The 22,934-nt window shown below is 43.4% G+C and overlaps 2 protein-coding genes across 12 annotated transcripts in view; both read right to left on the reverse strand.

Moving 5' to 3' along the window:
- The window catches only part of LOC107224567 (sialidase), a 44,746-nt gene extending 32,884 nt beyond the window's left edge, over positions 1 to 11,862 (reverse strand). For both annotated transcript variants that reach the window (XM_015664667.2, XM_046745781.1), the window contains exon 1: positions 9,458 to 11,862. In XM_015664667.2, the coding sequence (XP_015520153.2) occupies positions 9,458 to 11,278 (1,821 nt within the window). In that variant the 5' untranslated portion in view covers positions 11,279 to 11,862. The remainder of the gene's footprint in view (positions 1 to 9,457) is intronic.
- Positions 1 to 22,934, reverse strand: part of LOC107224485 (dystrophin, isoforms A/C/F/G/H) — a 325,712-nt gene that overhangs the window by 157,835 nt on the left and 144,943 nt on the right. The window lies entirely within an intron of this gene.

Consider the following 22,934-nt stretch of genomic DNA (forward strand, 5'->3'; position numbering starts at 1 on the left):
TTTTTATCTCAACTCTAACCCGTGCCCGCAAAAAGGTTGATTTCCTAATTCAACCCTTTCAGGTGCACATCAGATCTATCGAACGGAGTTGGATGAAATTTGGTATGGAGCGGTTTTTTCGATCGCTGATTGTGAAACTGACCTCAAAAATTTGAAAATTCAAAGTGTCGGATCCTACAAGGTGAACCAAAACCCCAAAAGTCACTCAATATTCCCATATCGCATCCACCATTTTCAATTTTGTAATTTCGAGTTTAGATTCGTAATCAGCGACCACGAAAACCCCCGAGTACCGAGTTTTATCGAAATTAAATGACTTTTAGGATTACGCGCCACTTTGAATTTTTAAACTTTGAGTTCACATATGTAATCAGCAACCCAAAAAACCATCCTATATCAAATTTCACCTAAATTCGGTGGGTAGATTTGATTTGCCCCTAAAAAAGTTAAATGGAACCCACCTTTTTGGAGCAGGGGTTAGAGCTGAGTTCAAGTTCTGAAAAAAATTAGGGAATTATTTTTAAATTGTCTGAAGCTGATTTGAGGCTTGAGCCGGTATAAATTCAAAAACGACCCGTTTAATGACCACCCTAGTACCGGAAGTAATCAGAGTGTGATTAGCGGCGTGGATAGAAAATCTTGACAGTGATGATGACGGAGACGCGAGAGACTTTACCGAGGAATATATATATATTTTTCTCTAATAACCGGTACTCTGCGGGTATCAGAATCTCGAAACCGGATCTAGTTTTACGAGGGTATCGAGTATGAGTAGGAATCGTATGATCGAGCAGGGGTGAGTAAAGGGGGTTAGTGTCAATCCCGTATCAGAAGGATTTGCCGGCGATACGGAGCGTTAGTTCCAGTTTGCCGCGCGCTCTATTTCGATGACGGTTTCTTGCTAGGTCCGGATATACGTCATCCCCCCACGCATATAACACCGAGTTGGAGTAATAACTTTGGCACTAAATTATTAGCCGGTCTGCCGAATGACGCGCGCGATTTCCGAAAACCGAGTCCGTAAGGCGGCGGTGTCGGAGGAGGAGGAGGAAAAAGGCTGGCGGCTTCGAGGGTATAAAACCGCCGGTTTTATGCCACAATTTAATACCCCGAGACTCGGGGAATAAAAGATGGTACCCGATAAATCATGGAGTTTGCAGAAAAGGAGTTGACCAGGTCAGCTCTGAGCTGCACTACCGGACAAAGTCCGGCAAGTAGGTACAGCTGCAGCGTGACGGTTGAAAAATCTCCATCCCAACTTGATAAGTGCCACAGCTACAATTTTCATCCTTCACCCTTGGCCGTTTTTCTATTTTATTTTCTTTTTTTTTTTTTTCGCTATTCGCCGTTTTCTCATTTCTCTCAAGAGCTAGCGTGGCGTTTTTCTCTCTCTCTCTCTCTCTCTTTCTCCTTCACGCTCTCTAGGCAATCTCACAGAACGTAGACTAATTGTAAGTAAGATACTTGCCACTTTTGAAAGACGCATCGTTTCTCTTTCGTCGAGTTTTTACTTCGCCCAGCGTTTAAGTTAATTAACTATTCACAGTAGTTCTTGCGCGATTCTTTCACGCGTCAATTCTCGACTGAGTGTTTTCTTTTCTCGAGAGAATAACGAAATGAAGAATAAAGAAAAAATAATTTAACTTTTGTTCACTCCGTCTCCGAAATTGTTTGAGCGTTTTTTTTTTTTTTGGGTGGGGGGGGGTGAAAATTCGGGCTACGATGCTGGGCCTCAATTTCCGAGAGTCGTAGTCGTCGGTTTCGAATATAAAAGAATTTTCGAATGCCCAGGGAATAATATATCCTTTATCCAGGGCTTTGGATGCCGCAAGCGAAAGTCAATTCCCCGACGACGTAGAATTCCCTAAATATTTTATGCTTGAAATAACTTGACGGCAAACTTCGTTATCTTCGAATAAACAAACAATTGAAATTGAAAGCTGAAAAGCACGTCATTTCGTCGTTTACAAAAGCCCCTACGTAGGTGAACGTCAGGAGCGGCAGAGATATAAGAACTTTTATCACAAGCGTGCGCAAGAGAATTAGAAGGGAAGAAGATGAAAGTGAAAAGTCAACAGAAGGAGGAATGAAAAAAATTAATTAATTTTAGAAAAAAAAAAAAAAAACAAAACAGAAAAGAAGCAAAACTATCGCGTTCCAGCGGGGAAATTTTATACCGTGTTGTTCACACAACGATTATACATCATCGCGTCGGGTTACCCCGGTTAACTTTTCATATCACATGCGACTCAAGGGGTAGAAATGACAGTGCACAGCCTGCCCTACACAATAAACGTAATTCGTTTTATTATTTAAAATTTGTAACCTTTCCCTGTGATTCTTTTTTTCTTTCTTTTTTTTTCTCGTTTTTTCTTTTTCTCTCTCTTTTGCTTCTCGACTAATTTCCCTAGGGCATTTTTCGACCGTAAATTTTATAATTGGTTACCAGCTCAACTCCTCGGTCACGGGGTGAAAGAAATATTATATAATTATTATTATCGTTACTGTTATACCATTTTCTTTGTTTCACCTTAAGGATGGTTTCGTTCCTTTTGCACGCCTCTACAGGTTTCAGGAAAAACCAAAGAGTTCGAAGTTCGCGAAACAATTATAAGAACGGTTACGAACTCGTCAATAAATAATGACGATAATAATAATAATATTAATAACAACAACAACAACAAGAATACGAACGGGGAAAAAAGTACAATGAAAACGGAAAACGGGGGTTCGGTTGAAATATAATAGTGAAAGACGTCAGAAATGAAATAATAACAACTTCTGGCTTATCGTCGGAATTTCTATATAGATTTGTCATCATCGGTTAGATTTCCCACAGGACACTATCCCTGCCTTGCCTCGTGTCATAGAGGCTAAGCAGGTGAACGCACACACATACGTGTAAGCCGATAAAACGTTAAGTACCTGCCGCATGATAATATTTTACGTGAATTTTAAATCACTCGAAATGCGTGTGTAACCGCGTACTCTCGATGTACGAGAGACGCAAGATCCAAAATCGCAGGATAATTTGTGCGAAAGCCGATTATAAGAATGAAAAGTCAGAAATTGAATGGAAGAATCGAATCCGAATTACTGGAAAATTTCAGTTGGTTTATAAGAATCAATACGCTGAACATGAAAAATGAAACAATCCATCCCTCGAGATATTAATCGTTAAACCGTTTTCGTCACAATTTTTCATCTCGAAAAGAAGAAGAGGGAGAGTTAATCTGTTATCTTATCATCGAGTTGAAAACTTAAATGAACGAATGAAACAAACGGACAAAAGGGGGAAAAAATCCTTGGCTTGAATCATCCGAGAAGTTTCCGTGATTTTTGCCAAACTACCAAGAACAGGGGATAGTTTAAAATTCGCTAAGCCGCAATTTTTTAGGCACGTAGCAGCGGCGAGTTTGCGCTGCAAGCCGGTACACAGGTGGTTCACAACCGTAGCTATAACGGGGTATACAAATGCGAACAGTAGCGACACCACAATAGCTCCGGGGGTGGTGGTGGGTTTTAATCACCTTGATAAATAGTAATGAATTGCGGCACAACCAGCTCGCGCTTAGCTAGTTCGTTCTTAATATGCAATTAATATTAAACGCAACTTGCCTTCGTCATGCTGCCTATTTGCAAAGAGATAACGATGAAGAGGAAGAGAGAGAGAGATAGCCGATAGCGCATTATTATAACTTTTTTTTTTTTATTTCGAGAAGAGGAAGAATCAAGAACAAGAGAAACGGGTGACGTGGGAGAGAATGAGAAGGAAGTTTGAAGTTCAAGTTTAAAGGGACCGAGGCTAGGGCGCGATAAGCTTTCAATTTTCACCAACTTACGACAACAATGGCTCGCCAAATTAACGCTTGCTCAACGGCCCGGTTGCAAGCTTCCGCTTCGCGCAATCGCTTCGGTTGATAGGTAAATCTGTGATATTTAGAAAAATTGAAACTAGCCAAACAGTGAACGATCACGAGTCCCGATAGGATTAACGATTTAATAAAAACTATGGAAGGAGGGAAAAACGAGGGACGAGTACCGGAAGTGAACCATGAAACGGGCAAGGCGACCTCTCGTTGACCGTCACCCAACGTTTTGATTTTGCACTCTGATATAACGAGTGGTTGGAAATACCGATACCAGTTATATCGGTATAAAACCTGCAGTATTCACGACGATTTCAACTGCGATGCAATAGAACTTTCAATACCACGAAAACGGGGATGAAGAAAAAAAAGGAGGAGAACCGGTACCAAAGAGAATCCCAATTGAACAGAGTGAAACAAATCGTAGAAGCGATAGATTTTTTTCATATTTCGATGAAAAATAAAATGACAAATTAAAATTCGTATGTAATTATACAAGCGAGACAGCGTGGATTTTCTATGGGTGTAAAGTATGGCCGAAGTTGGAAGGGTACGTCAACGCCCGTTTGAAGAAGTTGTCTTTTGGGGGAAATCGGGGGCTGTTAGGGCCTTCGTCCCTCTCCCCCTTTGCCGTGGAAGCGCTAGCTTTAACGTGGGCGGGATCTATTGTCAGTCGAGGGAGAGTAACAACCTTTTGTCCAAAACTTTGCTCCACTCGACTTTAACCAGCAGCGTTAGTGATGTATAGGTGGTTGGGTACATAGAAATCTCTGTATCTAGTATACACGTATACAGGGTGGATTATATTGGCTTAATTTTGAAAATGACATGTCTCAGCGCAAAAGGCTTTCTATACGATCTGCAGAGAAAGCGAGAGGGTGAAAATGAAGGTACCTACCTACCTACCTACCTACCTACCTACCTACCTCCGATAAAACCCGACTTTTCGAGAACGTCCGGGTTCTCCATTCTTTCCAAAAAATTTTACACAACTCGCGCAGATGTTTCGCGGAACGAAAATTGGCACGACGCGCCTACGATCACGATCTCTGAGACGGAAAAAAATGGAGGAAAACATGTAAGAGAGAAATAAGAAGAACAGGAGGAGGAGGAACAGGATGGAAGCATTGCAGATATATAGAAGACAATCGTAGAAACGAAGCGTCGATGCAACACTCGCGTTTCTGCGGATCGTAAATGGATCGGCCCTTTCGCTTCTCGGACTCGGATCCCGTCGCGAGATGAATGGACCCGGTCAATTTCCAAGCATCGCGACAAGGCCTCCTTTGTGCTTCGTTCAGATATGATGAGAAATTCGTTACAAGTTACATCCCATGATGCACAGGCTTCTGACAAGGAAGGTGACCCAGGTCGATCTCTCCGATTTCATTTCTTTTGTAATATGTTACAGCAGACTAAAAACTAGGCGACCCACCCGCCAAAGTAAGGCATGTCAAAGGACGATTTGGCAGTTTCACCGACATGAACGTAATATCTTTAATAACCAATCCAACCGGAAAAGTTTTCTTGTAACGAGAAACGAAAACTGTAATTTTGACATTCTTTGGTTTGGAGGGTGGTTTCATCCCCCTCAAAGTCTTTAATGGTAGATAAAAAACACTACGTGTTATTCAGTCTTTAGTCTACCATAACATATCACATTACAAAAGAAATGAAATCGTAGAGATCGACCTGGGATACCTTGCTTGCGAGATAATGGAGAATGGACCCGATAATGGCAACTCGATCAGGACGTGACTTTTGCCGATGGCTAAAGTCCGGGAAAATGATTCCAACGGCGGAACCGTAGTCGGCTTTACGGAGCATTTGCCGGTACAGAAGTTGGCCTGCAGGCGAGGCGCCGGCTGGTTAGCTTGTTGCTAATTTTCCTCGTCCTCTGGACGATCAGCGAGGTTGGCGTTTTGCGGCAGGATGGTGAGCTCCGGGTTCTCGAAGCCGAACCCGAAACGTCTTTGCCGTCGCAACCACCGCCACAGATGTTTCGCTATTGATTCCCGAATACCGGGGGTGAAAACGGCCCGGCAGCTACTTCGAGAGTTCACCCTCGACGGAAGAATATATCCTACTTCGTCGTTATATTACGGGAGAATCAGAACCATGGCTCGAGATCGGGAGGTTTAATTTAACGGTTCGTTGCTAATTGAAAAACTAATTGGAGCCTTTGTTTCGAAAAATCGTGTTTCCCTTTATTTCTCGGCTCGTGCCGCCTTCGATTCTAGGCTCTGAGGGTAATGAACAGCGAGTGGGTAACGGCAAGAATCTTGAAATATTTGTTTACGAATAACGAAAGTAGTCTCTCACGTTTTTCCCTATTCTCTCACACCTGCTTTCCACTCTTTCCGATCCCGAAGGTGAAAAAACGACCCTTTAACCTCCCGTATAAGACGGGTGGTAAATAAAATATTTTACGGCATCCCGCGGGGAGAGCGAGTATCGTTCGCGATGGTTAGTTGAAATCTGGGGATGGGGGGCAGCCCGAATTCGGGTGTACATAAACTTTTACGATACGACATCTTCAGGGCAGGTATGCGAAAATTGAATTCATACGCACCTACACCTCGACTTACTCCCTCACTTCCACACACACTCACTCTCTCTCTCTCTCTCTCTCTCTTTCGTTCTAGCTCACCGCAGTTTGATTAACGTCAAAACAATTTCGGTTTCCAAACCGGCTCTCGATAATCGAGATACCGAGGACCTTATACGGCTCGGAATTCCGTCCGACGGAGGAAAGACTTAGAGCTTCCAGTTCTCCTCTCGACATGCCCCTTCTTTTTCCGAGGAAAAATATCGGCGAATAGAACCTCTATTTTTCGCGCGAACAAGGAGGAATTAGCTATATGCTCCGGGGCTCTTCTTCTCGTCTTCGGAGGAACTGGCATGGCGCTTAAAAACATATAGATATACGCCTCGCGAGGAGGAAATATAAGAGTGAGGAAGAGAGGAGGCTAGAAGCAAGATCGTGTCGTTGCAGCCCTGAAAGATGGAAGTAAGATTTTCCAAATCCCTATCGATCCCACGCTCCGCATTTTCCGGGTAAATTTCATCCTGCTTTGCACGCTTTTTCGAACATTATTTTTCCAAGCAGAGGTACGTAGAAATGTCGCGGAACTCCGCGTTTCTCGTAAATTTTTCGTCGTGGAAGAGCGTTAAAAGACTTCGTAATTTCGTAACGGTGAAATTATCCTAAACCGGGATTTGACTAGAGTAAAATGATAATAAAAAAAATCTGGCGAACGATGCGGAAATCTCTCCCCCGGCGATATTTATATAAGTTTGAAAAGATTAAGACCGCGAGTTGGGGAAGTCGTTCCGAGTCCATCAACCGACTCGCCGGCGAGAGAGAAAAGTCGGGTTAAACTTTTATATATAGTCAAAGCTACAAGCCGGGAAGCATAAGAGACTTGCAGTTCGCGGGCTGAAAGGTTCACCCCGATAGACGGAGTACGGAGCAATAATTCCGACCGCCGTAGATTCTTCCAAGCTGCGAAACGGCTTTCGCCGGAATGTAAATGCGAAAAAGGAGTCGAAGCTAACGAGCTTTCGGGCGAGGATTATGTCGGAATATTTCGAAATCCCGGTGACGGACGGAAGCGGAACACCGGAAGTTGGCGAAGACGCGCTTTGGTGAAACAAGTGGGAATTGTAAACATACCCAGGATGAGATCAAAGCCTCGCTTTGTGCAAAGAGCCAGGCGACTGAAGCGAAGTGGGAGATGATTGCACGCTTCGCATCGCGCCTCTCTATTTGGCGCACGAATGCACCTCCGGCTAGCGTTTCTTCGGACGTCTATAAGTTCTTCTGCCCGACTCGTTCTTCGAGGAAAACGCGAGCTAATCCTCGGCGGGCCGTCAGTCTCGAGATTTCGACGGAAGAAAACGGCACAGAGGGATTTTTCCGACCATCAGTGGAGCAAAGAGAACACGGGAGATTATTGAAAAAAAAAAAAAAACCAAGAGCATCCTGTACCGGAGCAGTCTCGGAAAGTATTTCGCGGCTGCGGTTTGAAGGGTTTATAATTTCATCGCGGGGGATGAATGTCAGTTCGGAAAAAATAGCGAAGGCTCGTTATCTGGGTTTCAAGATTTACGGGATTCTTTTTGTTTCGAGTAGGCGCGAAATTTCACCGTCTGTCACTGACTCCCCCTCCCCCTCCTACTTGAAAACGATGGAAATGGAACGTCGGAGCTGAAGCAATTGTCGCGAAAGGTTTTTCGGGATAAAATCGAACAAGTGTCAAACAATTTCATTTGCTTTTCTTGCCTGTCAACTCATCCGTAGAACGAGTGAGGCGGCAGCGGTGAAAGACTTGGATTGTTCGTAGTAGCGGTTAACTGTCGAGCGGATCGAGTGTCTAGATTTTATTTTTTCATCCCCCCTTAAGCTGTTCTTTCCTTTATTTAAAACCCGGATGAATATCGGAAATAGAATTTTTGGCGATACGTCGAGCCCAGAGCGAGGCCGCGAGCCGATATGTAAGTTTGCATATAAATGATATTCGAAAATGTTCGGCAGCTCGAAGATGATGGGCTTCGGAGTTTTCTATGTACAGTCATAACATATACATAGATATGGAGTTTTCGGCGTTCCCTATAACGTATCATTCCTGCGACAAAGATCCGTCATATTCGCATTATCCTGAGGCGTTCCTTTCGATAGAGAAGAAACTTTGTTTCTCACTTCGTTTTTCCATACATGCATACATGCATATATATTTTATTTTCGCCGTTGGTAAAAGTGAGAGAGAGAAAAAAAAAAAAAGAAAATAAATATGCGTAAAGATATACATGACTTTCAGAAAATTTCGAGGCAACGTCGATCAAAAAGTAAAATTGATTTCAAACCCAATAAAAGTACGCAAAATACGCATGCGTGTAACGAAACCACGGGGTCGCCTGAGCAAGGTCTAAAATTAGCATTTTTATATCGAGCTTTCCATTATTGAAGGAAAAAGGTGTGAAATGCAATAACCGCGAGTAAAGTAAAGTGTTTAGGTTTCTTCGTCTTTGCCTCGTAGAGTGTAAACTTCGAGAAAGAATTACCAAACGGTAGCGCTGATTATTAGCCGACATTTATTACCGGGTATTAAGCTGGTCTGATTGACAAGGGGAAACGTGATTAAAAGCTACACGGATGCAAGACGATGGAAAGGTCGAGAATATTAATTAGCCGACCGGGGATTTTGTCATGCTTACCTCCGGACGAGCGTGCAAATTGGAGATGATTGTGTTTTCTCAGTATTTGCATTCGCATTACTGGATTTTAATTATTTGTATAAATGACTAGGAATCAGATTGTTATATACGAGACTTATAACCTTTGAATATCTACGGTTAAAGGCGTCACTGATCACGGATTTCATTATTTAGGGAATCGGTGTGATTTGGCTTGAACAAGTCGGAGGAAATGGATGTATGAATAATAGTAAAGAACATGAACCAGGGATTTTAGAGTGTTTCAAGTTTATAGTATTCATCTGAAATGGGTGATGGTTCAAGTGTCGCCGCATTCGATTATTCCTATACATAAAGATAATTCGTTACGATAAGCAAAGTGACATACTGACCTTGGCAAAGCGTTCCTGAGTGTCAAGAATCTCAATGAAGAGTGAAACCTTATCGTCAACAATCTTAAATCCATTTCTCGGCTGAGCAAGGAGTTGTTGAATGGCCTGAGAAGTGGTGAGCGATTTAGCGGGGCTGGTAACAGGAGTGGCAACCCTGTTAGCGGGACCGTGAAGATGAGTGCAGCCAAGAAATATGGGATTGCCGTTAGGCGAGAGGCCGCAGGTGAACGGCCTGAAGGGTAAACCGTGAAAAGTGGGACTCGGTTTTGGGGCGGTGACGCGAAGAAGAGTCTGAGCCGACGGAAGCGAGAGTCGTCGGGCGGCGCTCTGGTTCTGCTGACCTTGAGCAAGGTTCGTCTGGGTCTGAGAGGGCGACTTGAGCAGTTGATAATCGCTCGAGGCGGAGGGAAGCGACCGGTAACCGGAGTCGGAGGGCGAAGCTGGGGCCATGGCCGAGCCTTGAGGAGTGGTCGCGATGCTGTGAGGCCTCGGCCTGTGGGAACCCCCGGCACTCCAGGTGTTCGAGTTGCCCGGATTACCGAGCACACTCAGGGACGTTGTCGGTGTCGGAGGCTGGGGTTGGGCCGGAGGCTGGACGGCTGCGAAAGGCCGACGAGGCACGGGCTGGTGGAGGACCATGCCTGACGGACCCCACTGAATTGGCTCTCCCGGTGTACGAGCTGATGATGAATTGGCCGGTGGTGCTGGGGCGAGAGATAGAACAGAGGAAGAAGCTGGACCGGCGGTTGTTGGAGTTGCGGCGATGCTGTGGGGCCGTCGAGGCAGGGGCTGATGAAGCAGCTGACCGTTCCACATTGCGCTTGGTGGCATAACGTGCCTGGAGAAGGACTGCGACGATGGTGCGGAAGGGCTTGACGATGACGAGACGAGGCTTGCCCCGGCCATGGAAACGCCACCGGCGGATTCGAAGTCCCGGGAATAACCGAGGGCGGCAAGAGCGGCATTGCCTGAAACTGTCGAGTGCAGTCGGCGAAGTACTGGCTCGGTGTTGGCGGCCTGACATGGACTTGGAGAAACGGTCCCTGCATGTCCGTTTGCCGGTGCGGCTGATAGCCGAGAAACTGGTGCTGACGGAGAAGAGGCCCTGGCTGGTGCGGATGGTGGTGGTGGTGGTGGTGGCTCGCCGAACTGGAACCCGACTCCGTGGCAGAAAGCGGATACGGGAATAGTAGAAGGACGTCTCGCTGATGAATTTGGTAGGCCGTTGGAAAGGCCGCGAACTTTGCTTGCGCCTGACGAAGACGAGGATGATCCTGTGCCGGGAATCGGGGCTGGTGGTGTGTAGAGCGAGAACCCGTGCCCATTGTAGTTACCGTGATTCGGACTCCGGGCGGGCAGCTGACCGGTCGACGAAGCCGCGGGCAATCCGCCGTTTCGGAGACCGATCGGACCGGCTCTTCCGCTACGGGACGTTGGGGTGTGAGCTGACGGGGCTGGTGGTGGCGGAGGATGGGGCTCGAGGAGGGTTTCGGACTCCTCGGAGAGACCCCAAGGAGGAATGCCGGTAGCGGATGGAAGCCGGGAGGATGCGAGCTGCTGCTGATGATGATGTCCCTGGGTTCCCGAGGTGTTACCAACGGCGGGTAACTGCTCTCCCGAATTAGAAACGGATATTGTACGAGAGGAACGGTTGTTCCCGGTGATGTGCCGGAGGTTGCGATCATTGGTTATTGTCGTTTGCGCCGTGCCGCGGGCGTTGTCGCCCCGATAAAACGGACCCAAACCTAGATTAAGACTGGTTGGTTTTTGCTTAACACCACCGTTGGACTGCGGCGGTGGGCCAGACGCCGGCTCGCCCATTTGCGGCTTGGTTCCTTAATTTTGTACTATCTTCTCGACTCTTCTCCTTCCTCCGCGATCTCTTTGGCACTCGACCACCAGCGCTCCTCTATTCTTCCATCGAGACGCAGTTTCCGCCAAACTCCAACTGTCCAACCGACCACGGTTACTCCTCCTCGTAAGTCGAGAGCTCCTCGCTACCAACCGACGAAAAACTGATCATCATTTCGGTCACTTCTTCTTTCTCTTCTTATCCTTCTTGGTACTTCTGTTGCTCCGATTTCCTCGTTGGTTCAGCCGAACATCGCGATCAACGGCACATTTAACGGTAATACTATCCCTTTGATTTCTTCCCGCGGCAAAGACGATCGGATAAACAAACAGACCAACAACAAACCAAGGAAACGAAACACCTCGTCGCAGTTACCGCGGCAAGTGAGATGAGGATTGACAGAGAGAGAGAGAAAAAGAGAGAGAGAGAGCATGCAACCGACACTTCGCGCTTCTATAACGCGACGCCTCGGAGGCTCCTCTCAAGGACCCGGCGTCAGAGGACCACGCCGAACCAGTCTCGATTTCATACCGCAAACTGTCTCCGGACCTGCCGGGGGCGGAGTGGCGTGCTCCGATGGCACACGGGGACGCTCGGCGGTACGACGCCGCGGCGTCGGCGGCATGGAAGGACGCTTGCGCCGGTACGTCCCGCACCTCGACGCCTCGTAGCATTTCTCCCCAGCGTAGACTCCCTCTCTCTATCTCTGTCTCTCTCGCAAGCCGTGCTCCGGTACCAACACCCCCAATGTGAATCTCCCGCGGGCACCGAAACTCAACGTTGACGGACCATCCTCCAACACACACACACACCCACTCATCCTACGCACAGTGAAGACACTGTGAACATACGCAACCCGTGCCCTCTGGCATTTGCCAGCGCGCAACATCCGCGGAAAGATGACGCCGAGGCTTGGCTGGGCTTCCTCCCCCTCTACCTCGCCCTCCCCCTCCTATTTGCCAATGGTTCAGCGTTGCTAGGTCGGTGATTAACCGCGAACGAAAATCGAGAGTCTTTCGGCGGTAGGTATTCGTTTATTGTTTCAGACCTGACCGACGATATGTATCCGTCTGTAGGTCTGTGTGTTGTGTCAGCTGTGTGTTTACATATACCGAGAGATCCAGCTGGCAATTCGGTCCAAGTGGTCATTGTGATACGGTAAATGTTCTGCCATGTGTTCATGTTTACTCAGCTCACGTGCGAATGTAACGCGATGGTTTACAAAACTTGGAATCTTCGATTCGTGACCTATCCACACCGATGAGACCTAATTTCGAAGCCGAACTTTAACCACACGGCAAAGTATTTGTTTTTTCTTTAAAAATCAAGACATGTAGGCACGTACCGCTCCGCGCTCCTTTTGCAACCCGGAGTGCTGAATGTAACCCACGACATTACACATTATTTATACCCTTTGGAGTGGCACAAGTTCTACTACTCTCTGGCCTCCTTCTGCCCCCGTAACGTTGTATCCCGATATCCCGAGATTCTGGACTCCGGGACACTTCGGAGCTATGGTCAAACTTTCCACATCAAGCATTCAGTGGCGTCAAAACTTATTTAATAACTTCCCATGCGCACGGACTTTCCAACCTATCCCAACTCGGCGCTAGGCTGGACTGGATACCTACCCGCGACCTGTCCCAACGATGCGATACTACGGCAAAAAGGCTTTTCCACATATCCAACTGCACCTTTGCTTTCCGGTGGTCCGACCTCGGAATCCCGACTGACGCTGAGTCTCTGTCTATGTTCGTACGTAGGATAAGTGCAGTGGAATAGACGGCGATGTGTAGGAAAGTTAATGCACTCGAGATACGATTTTCTAATTTTGTTTCAGGTCCGAGAAAACTCTTCTCGCAGGTCGGGTGTACACGCCACTAATAATAAATCCGGTATCTCAAACTTGCTCCAGCCAGCAGCAGCCCTCTTCCCTGCTATTATTAGTTAAAGTATATACAACGCGGTATTGATTCCGCGATGGTGTCTCAACCTTCGTGCGAGGCTACTTTACTTTCATTTTCCGTCACAATTAAAGTAAACTTTACACCAGGTAGGGAAAAGTGTGCGGAAAGTAGAGTCGGTCCTCTTTCGAACGGAACTTGTGACAGTGACATCTCGAGAACCAATGGAATTAAAGCCTGAGTAACAGCTTGCTCGTGAGGAATTTCCGGAAACGTTGCACTAGGTTGGAAAATTTGAATACCGTACGTGTTGAAAAGTCTCTTACTCTTCTTTTTCCTTCCCTATTAAACGGGGAAAGATTTGAATCTATAGCGGTTGCCTAGTCCGTATTAATAGTGTCTGAAAATACCCCGTGTGTAATTAACATTATGAATTGATATTACGCCAGAGGGGAATTAGTAAGCTGTATACTCGATCAATAAAATCGATATCAGGGGTCGTACTAAATTGTCGGAAGGCGTGCAGCGGGGGTTGGTTTATACCCAAGACGTTTGCCAAATTGGCTATCAACTCGGGAATCTCTCTTATTCTTTCTTTTTTTCGAGAAGCACGAGGAGGATAGTCCAGCAACGTCCGTACATGACAGCTCGATTGTCCCGAATTAATTTTACCGTCTTGAGGAGCGAAAGGGGTAAAGTATAATGGGCTAGGAGAAAAACAATGGGGGGTCCAGCACGTTTTTGAATTTCGCCAAGCAGAGAACCATGCCGACGACGACGTTGTCGCTTAATAAAGACTAGCTGAGGTGTAAGAGAGAAGGAGAGAGAGAGTGAGAGATAGAAAGAGAGAGAGAGAATATACTCTACGACTGCATTTTTCTTCAACACCGTTCCGCTTTTGATCTCGGTCATGAATAATGCGAGTCACGGGTTTTTCAAATTTATTATTCCCATTATCACTATTACTCTTTGCTGTTCTTCTTTCGTTTTTTCTCCTTTGTCTAATTTTTTCCATTTTAAGTTTTTTTTTTTTTTTTTACTATGTTCAGTTAATGCATCCACCGGTCGTAACTCAACTCCGCGATTGTGTTGAAATAAAATTAAGACAAAAAAAAAAAAAGAAAAAAATTTGTACCATACACGAAACAACGAAGAATTAACCGGAAGTTGAGCCGGTGCGGTAGAAACTTTCTTTTACCTCATCGTCGTTTTTTCTTCCGTAATTTTCGCGCAGTTTCACCTTTAACCCGAAAAATCGCAAGAATAAAGGTTCGCGACTTTCTTCTCGCAGCCTAGGACGAATATAAATAACATGAAGAAAATGATGAAGATGAAGAAGAAGAAGAAGAAGAATTTTCGCGATACATTTAAAAGCGCCTGTGCGGACCAGCCACGAGAAGGAGGACGACGACGACGAGGAAAAGTAAGGAAAGTGGGGATGTAAAGGTTGAACCTTTGGTGGTGAAGGCGACACAGATACGGATCGAGCCAACCCGCAACGCGGGCTAACTGGCCCGGTAGGAGTGTATTTTTTCGCGAGAAGGGCGGAGAGTGGCTTTGCGGGCGGAGAGGAGGAAGGAACGAGACGAAAAGCTCGGGGGTAGGTAAGTGCTGCCGGTGAAATATGGGTTAGCAGCCCCGAAGAGCAAGCGAGAGAACGACGGTGTGGCAGCTATTTAATAATCCATAACCCGAAAGCCGCCTTTCCCTAATCTATCAATTATTGTATCGACTTCTCTCCTCCTAGTCTCTTTCGTCTATATCTATACTGATCCGACGGAGCTTTACGATTTGTTCTCAAGTCGGATGCGAAGTGAGTTTCCAAAAACGATAAACTTTGCCGCGAGTCGAGACGAGGAGTCTACTTTTCCTACGTCTCGCGGTCATCAATCATCAAAATTAAATTACTCGGATACAATATTGTTATTATCGCCATCCGAGAAAATTTCATGTAGGTACATACTTTACGCACGTGTTACGCGTTGCGTTTGTTTTACTTACCGAACTAAACCGGTCGGATTTGTTTTCCACCACCTTACGTTTAACGTTTAACGAGTCGATCGATAGTATTCTCCTTACCTGTAAAAAGGAGATAAAACGTGATGTTAGTTTGGTCATGACTCGATATTCATGATATATACTGATATCTGTAAATTTTCATTTTTCTTACAGAAACGATGAAGAAAATAAATTCTAAAGATTCCTCGATAACATATTGCGAAGAACAAGTGTCTTGTGGAATTTACGACAATGATAACCTGGCGAAAAAATAAATATAATAAAGACAAGCGTAAAAGGTAAATGAAAAAAGGAAAGCCTGGAAATGCCTGCAAGTTTAAAGAACGGCGGAGTGAAGAGAGATCGAAGGTTATATTTCCACCCTCCCTTTTCCTCTTCCAGGGATGAGAATCCTTTTGAGTTTCATCGTGACGATTCATCAAATTTTCTCCACTTAGCAGTTCGACGAAGAGTGTGAAAGAGAGAGGGTAAGGAGAGGGAGAGAGATGGATAGAGAGGGGAGGAGGGGGAGTATCAAGAGTAAGAGGGGACTTTTGGGTGCTTGGAATTTTTCAGGAATATTAAGCAGTCTCGCGAATTCCACTTGGCACGCGCGAAAGGACGCGTAAATAACTCGCGAGTATCGCATCGCTTTCATGTGTCTGATTCGAAAAAAAGATAAAGAAAAAAAAAAAAGCAAGTCTGTAAGTTCGAGTAATTCTCTTTTTTCTCTCTTCCATTTTTTAAACTTCTAATAATTAAACTACAGCGAAAACAATGCCCACATATTTATAAACATTTATGCGAATGTGAAAATTCTCCACGTACATATTATACATGTACTGGAAGTAAGAGAGAAAAGAAATGTGAAAAGGGAAAAGAAGAGGAAATAAAGATAAAATGAATATAACAGACGATTTTGATACCGGAGGAAAATAATAAGCCGGACTTTATCTCTCGGGCACAGTTGACCGTTAAAAGGAAAGATGACCAGTTACCACCGGGCAGAAGTTCTTCCGAGGTTCAGGTTAGGATAGTGATAACTGCCGACTCTTATCTATGATTGACAGAGAAACTGTAACGGTAGAAGGTTGCAAAAGCAAGAGGCTATCTCGGGGTTTTAGCCTCTGTTACTTTTTGCTTCCTCTTCTCTTCTCTTCTTTTTTTTTTTTTCTCTTTTCTTTTTTCTTTCCGAGGTGAAGGGTAGATAGACCGACGTAACCGCGTATTTCCGGTGGTATATTAAATATATTACCGGATATTCAACCGTGTGAAATCTAATCGAAATTGGACGAAACGAAGAAAAGTCTAGGAGATTTTCTCCTTTGTTCATCCGTCATTCGCGAAATCGGAGATTCTGAACCTGGCTTTAAAAATCAAGACTAAGGACATGTTTAATTCGAAATTCTTTCACGCGCGAGCGCGTAATCGACGAAAGGGAGAGAGAAAGAGAGAGAGAGAGAGCTATCGATATCGGGGGGGAAAGAGAAATGAGGAGAAAAGAAAATAAATAGAAATAAAATGAAAAATTTTTTCAGCCCAGATTCGTTATAGGCTGCTCAGAGAAATGCCTGACTTCGAAAAAATCACTTTGACGCTGCCTCCCGCGCGTAGGTACAGGATGAAAACGTTTGAAAGGCAATGCTTGATTAAAACGTTCGACAGGCAGCAAAAGCAGCTTGTATCCTACCAAATTCCAGGGTGAGCTCTAGTGCCCAGCAAATGACACGGGTCAATACAATCGTTGCGTAACGATAAAAACCGAAAAGGTCAAATCGCGAGAGACAAGTTTTTCGGAATAAAACTTTCCCTGGTTCAGATACATCGTAGAAATAATAAAGCCGCGCAAAAAATAAAGACAACAAAAAAAAAAATATGTATATTAGGATGGTCCTTATTTAGGGTGTGGACGAATTTTTGCCGCTCCGACTTCAAAATAATTCAAAACCAATTGGCTAATTTTCTAACATTTTTATCTCAACTCTAAGATAGTATCCGCATTGCGAAGTTTCTTATGGAAATAACGTGAGAAAAACTTTTTTTTTTCTTCCACATAATAGCACTTAGTGCCCACCAGAAACTCGCAGTTACACATTTTTTGGAACATTATTACTTTTACAATAAAACATATGCCGTGAAAAAAAGTGTTTACTATCTTAAGAGTTGAGATAAAGATCTGAAAAAATGAGGCAATTGTTTTTGAATTGTTTGAAGTTGATTTGGTGGAGGGGGCAAAAATTCGTCAACGCTCCAAATAAGGACCGTTCTGACACGTACGATTCAATTTTCAAAATTTTCATCCATCTGAGACCATCGATTGCGAGTATACGTACACATCGTCTGATCGTGGTAGAAAAAGTACCCAGTCTCCCATAAATTCTTCGGACATATAAACGCGGGCAGGTATTACCTGCACCCTTATTACTGCAGCAAGAAGAACGAAGAAAACAGGTCGTTTGGAATTTTTCATTTCCTCTCCGCTTGCGGTATAACACCGGTGACAACGAGGAGGATTTTGCTTGCTGCCGCTGCTTGATGTAAAGAATGGAACCACGGACGGACAATTTACCGTTCGATTCCGTGGAAACCAGTTAATCCGTATGTTTTTTCGTTCGTTGATAAATCTCCGAAAATACATCCCCTCGTTCAATTACGCAACGAATGCGTATAATTCCGTCGAATCGCGGGTTGATTAAAACCGTGAAAATTTCCAAAGTCAATAGATCGGAGAGTTATCTTATATCCAATAAATATCAACCTTGACTTACGGATGAAACAAGATGAGAACAAAAAAAAAAAATTGGTAACCTAAAATTTTGTCCTATAAAAAAAAAAAAAAAATTAAATTCTCTACGGTTCGGAGGGTGCGAATTTGCACCCTTGAATTAAATTTAGATATCGTTTCTGCAATTTTTTTAACACCCCGATGAATATACGTAAAACGTAGAGATTTCTCCCGGTATTTTCAGGATGCCGGGAGATTCCTCTTTTACTGGGTAAGTATTTGTGAAAATATTTCTACGAGTAAGCTCGCGAAGAATCGAAGCTGGAACTCCGGGGATTTTTCATACGACAGGGAGACGTCCGAGGAGTTTCGAGGGTCGAGCGAATAACTCGAATGGTCGGCTAGCTGCGCACAGGCTTCCGGTTAGATGGGTAAAAGGTATCCTGGAGCTTCCGGAGAAGGAAAAAAAAGGGGGGGGGGGGGAATTTACCTCGAGACCGATCCAACACAGGCGGGTATAATATGCCACATATTTCCGAGCTCAGGGTATGTTAACTATTTCATACAAGTAACACAATCAACTCGACGACTTTCGTGAGGGTAAAAGCACGACGGTGCACTGAATTAAACGTCATCGTTTTTTTTTTTTTCTCAACTTTATAAAGCTCGAACTGCCACCTTCAGATTTTACATCTCGCAGCCCCGTAAGCTTCGTCAAATTTCATTATACCGACTCTTCCGTACCAAGTGCAGAGATTTTTTTATACACGGTAAAACTTGTGCTCAATATGGTGTCGATATTGTTTTAATCATTTCGCGATTACAGGGTGGCCACAAATTTTTGGGAAAATAGTTGCAAGACATTTACTGGTTTTCCTAAAACCTAGTTTTAGTACAAGTTACTAAAACCTAAATCGTTCAACTTATTAACTCTATATTTGGTTCAAATTCAATTCAAATTGAAAAAAATATCAAGTAGAAAAAAGTCCGTTTGAATCAATTTCTTATTTCAACGACAAAAAAGTAAACTTGTTACCTCAAAAAAATCGTTTCTAATTCCCATGACGGTAAACTGATATTTTCAGATTCTTCCATAAACAAATTAAAAACACCCTAAGGTTTTACAGATTTTCCAAGTGTGTGGCCGCTGTGTGATTTTATCGTCGTGTCAATTTTTGAAGATCGAATTTGTTTCTGTATTTTTCGCAAAAAATGAAACGGCCCGTGGATGGTCCGAACGACAAGTTAAGAAATGAAGGTAAGTATGTTTCAAACAACTTTCTTACTACGTTATGGTATAACAATTCGTGCTCGGATACTCTTTTTTCTTTAAAAAAAAAAAAAAAAAAAGAAAATAAATTGTACAACCAAAGTATGAAACATACCGTCAACTGTTGTAAATTATAATAAACATTGACAGAGGGACGTTTTAATCCGGTATATGTATGTTTGAAGTTGCGATGCAGAATATATGGATATAGGATTTCGCGCTTTCTATCTCTCGGGTTATACGATTTCGCGAATCCGCGCTCTTGCAGTTGAATCGAGTCACTCTGGCCGCGCCTCGTAGGTCACAACTCCGGCAATAAACTCTCCCTCCGCCATATGGTCGCGGAACGTCGAACGAACGATCTGCAATTTCTATGTGAAAGCGGGGAGGGATGACGAAAAAAGGCGAAAAGGAGGAAAGAACTGACCGAAAAAACGAGACAAAAAAAAAAAAAAAAAAACGAAACAAAAACACACACAGGCACGTTTTCAATTCTACGGGGGAAAAAGTCCTGCACAGTTTCGCGCCGGACCAACGTGTGACAATAAATTACAGCCGATAGGTTTTAAAAACACGAAGCCGAGACTGATTAACCTGCCGTTTTTTTTAAATTATAGCCCTCATCCTAGTGATGACCACTAAGCTAAAAATAATCGATGCATCGATGAATCGAGTCCAAAAGAAATAAATAATCGAATTGATAAATTATTTCGTATTTTTTTGAAGCGGTACATTTGACAGCAAATTTTGGTAACTTTCAGTGGGTAGTCTTAATGGCGGAAAAGTTTTTTAATGATTTATAGTTTCGTTCAAAATATTTTTCAATTTCATGTGAAAGTAGTCAAGTAAGATAATGATAATAATTTATACTGCAATCACGTAAATTGATATCGTGGCGCATGGTTAACGGGAGTGAAGAACAAAAACCGATTGTGAGGAAAAATAATCGGTTCAATCGAATATTAATTATTTTTTGTCGTTTTGACAATTATTTCTTTTACGATTACACGGGTTTTTGCGAATTTTAACTCGAGTTAAGTATAATGCGCCAAACATTTGTCAGACCGTGCAATAAGTGAACTTGCAGCAAGAAACGCAACAAGGAAATAGAGAAATAGACGACACGCCGTGACTTTGATGTAACATAGAAATAATCGAGTTTATACCTACATCACGAATGCCTGAGTAGTACTCGACTAGACCTGAATATGGCTGGCTGGCTGCAAAACCTGGTTAAACTACGTTTCAAGTAAAACTCAAACGCCGAATCGCTGTTTCAAGTTTACAGGTTATACGCGACAATATTAAACGCAAGTTAAAATTATATTCCAACACCGTTTTCCCGTAGGATAAGGAACATGTTTCTTTTTTTCTGTTTATTTATTTATCAAGAAACAAACAATCAAAAAAATAAAATCAATATCTCTGAACGAGTATGCGAATATTCTGAATCGTTGAAATTTTTCATTCCAATAGTTCTTCAGATTGACTAGCTAACATTGATCTATTGATTCCCGTTTCTTTTCAACCAATGACGATTCGTTCGCGAAAAATGAAAAACGTTGTAATTCGCAGAGCAAAAAATTTGCGACGTCCGGTGTTACATCGAACCAACCGATACGTCTACAGTTGTGCAAAATCCCAGTAGGATTATAAAGGAATGAACCATGCGAGGGTGGAGGATGATGCGGGGAATAGAAGCGACGACAGTTACGACTGATGTCAGAATGGGACACACAAACACACGCGCGTGTGAATACCTAGGTGAAAATTCCTAGGTTTTCACCGGCGAAGACAAAATTTGCTAGAAATTTAACGAGCTTTTTGGCAAACGACGCTGATTTCGTTACGATATACGTGTCATTGTTATTTACGAGTGTGACGATAAGATTCAAATTTTACTCTCAAGATTTTTTTTGTAAATGAAAAAACCAACGGTTAATTGTAATCTACGTAAATGAATCTTGATGAAAAGTCAACGCCGTTGTAAAATGTTATGGTAACACACGTTACGATGTTACACGTGTAACTTTGAACGGTGATATTGTATAAAAATTGTATTTTGCTAAAATTCAGAAAAAGAAATGGTGAAATATTGTCTATTCAACTAACATCGGTCATAAATTCAGTTCCCTTGTTGAAGATTGAAAATATTTCGTATATTTTAGGTTCGTTATTCAGCGTACAGTGTTTTAGTTTTTCATTTTTCTTTCATACCTCGGTAGCAAATATCGATAAAGATATTTACAATCAGAGATTCCTGAAAGCGGGAATGAAAATCATCAATTACCGTGCCGTGTAACGATGAATTTAATTAAACCGACGAGTGAAAACGGAAGCACAAAGCAAAAAGCCAATAAGGCGGGTGTATAGTTGCAAAACCGTGCAGGTTGATTATCCCTAACAACAACGACTAAAAAGTGGATCACGAGCATCGGCCGTTGTGTAGTTTATTCGCATCCCTTTTTCGTTCTACTCCGCGTGTTGAAGAACAAAAAAAAAAAAAAAAACACGACAAACAAAGTAGTATACAAAGTGAATGTCAGAGCGGTTGTTTTTTGGTGTATTCAATTTCACTGGGGAGAGAAAAATATAGAAGCATCACACGGGGTTCCCAAGGTCCTGTGACACGAGCAGAGGCAAGAGAGGGATGAACCCGCAAAAGATGTTTTCCTCCCTCTAATGTGAGAATTCCTTGGTGGAATTTGAATAAAGTGGGGTTGGGGTGGGTGGGTAGAAAGTTTGGGTTCAGCGAGACGTTTGTATCCCCGTTTTAGTCGAATAGCCAAAGGCCTGTCCCGCATTCTCGACCGGAAGTTCCTCCCGCCCCTCCGTTTTTCCACCCCATCCCACCACCCCTCTTGTCAACTAGCTCTCGGGAGTAGTCCGGTGGGATATACCGGGAGTTTGCCACGAAGGCTACCTCCAGGACCTTATCCTCGGAATTATGTATACGTAATACAGAACAAGCAGGCACGTCGTCCGCCAGGATATTCGTATACCTTTACTTATTGCCGGTTGCAACGCGGTTGATGAATAAACAAACTCGAGACGATCGAAACAACGCTGCGGACAAACATTCCTTACGTAAGAAAAATTCATCGATTGTAGAATCGCCAAACTTTCGCCCTTGGTTTGTTTTTTAACCCTTTCAAGCGTACACCTTTGCTTGTGGTCAAGTTCCCTGAAATTGGGTATATAAGGGTTGTCGAGTTCACTGATTTCAACAATGGGATCAGATCTGAGCAATTTTAATATCAGCGAATAGGATCAACTTTTATATTTTCAGTTCGCCGTATCGGATCCCCCATCTTCGATTTTGAAATTCTGACGTCGGATTTGTTTTCAGTGACCCAGAAAACCCAAGATTACCTAGACCCACTTTTCTAGTCCCCGTAAACTTTCCTTGAATAATATAAACCATGAATAACCGATTCAAAAAAAAAGGTGTCTCATATATAAGACGCTGTACCGCAAAGAATTAATTATAATACCATCAAAACTTTTCCCACAGTCGGCAATTCTTTTTTCTTTGATTCTTTTTTTTTTTTTTTTATCTCACTCGTTTAAAAAATAATACATTTCACTTGGTTTTGATACTTAGATTCTCATATTCTCATACGTACGTAATAATTCTAAGATCGGACGAAACGTTGCAGGTGATTTAAAAATTTTATTCAACTACATTTCCGCCCTTGTAAACATACTCGTTGGATGTGAAAAGCTAG

Source organism: Neodiprion lecontei, chromosome 7, assembly GCF_021901455.1.
Source record: "Neodiprion lecontei isolate iyNeoLeco1 chromosome 7, iyNeoLeco1.1, whole genome shotgun sequence".
Lineage (NCBI taxonomy): Eukaryota > Metazoa > Arthropoda > Insecta > Hymenoptera > Diprionidae > Neodiprion > Neodiprion lecontei.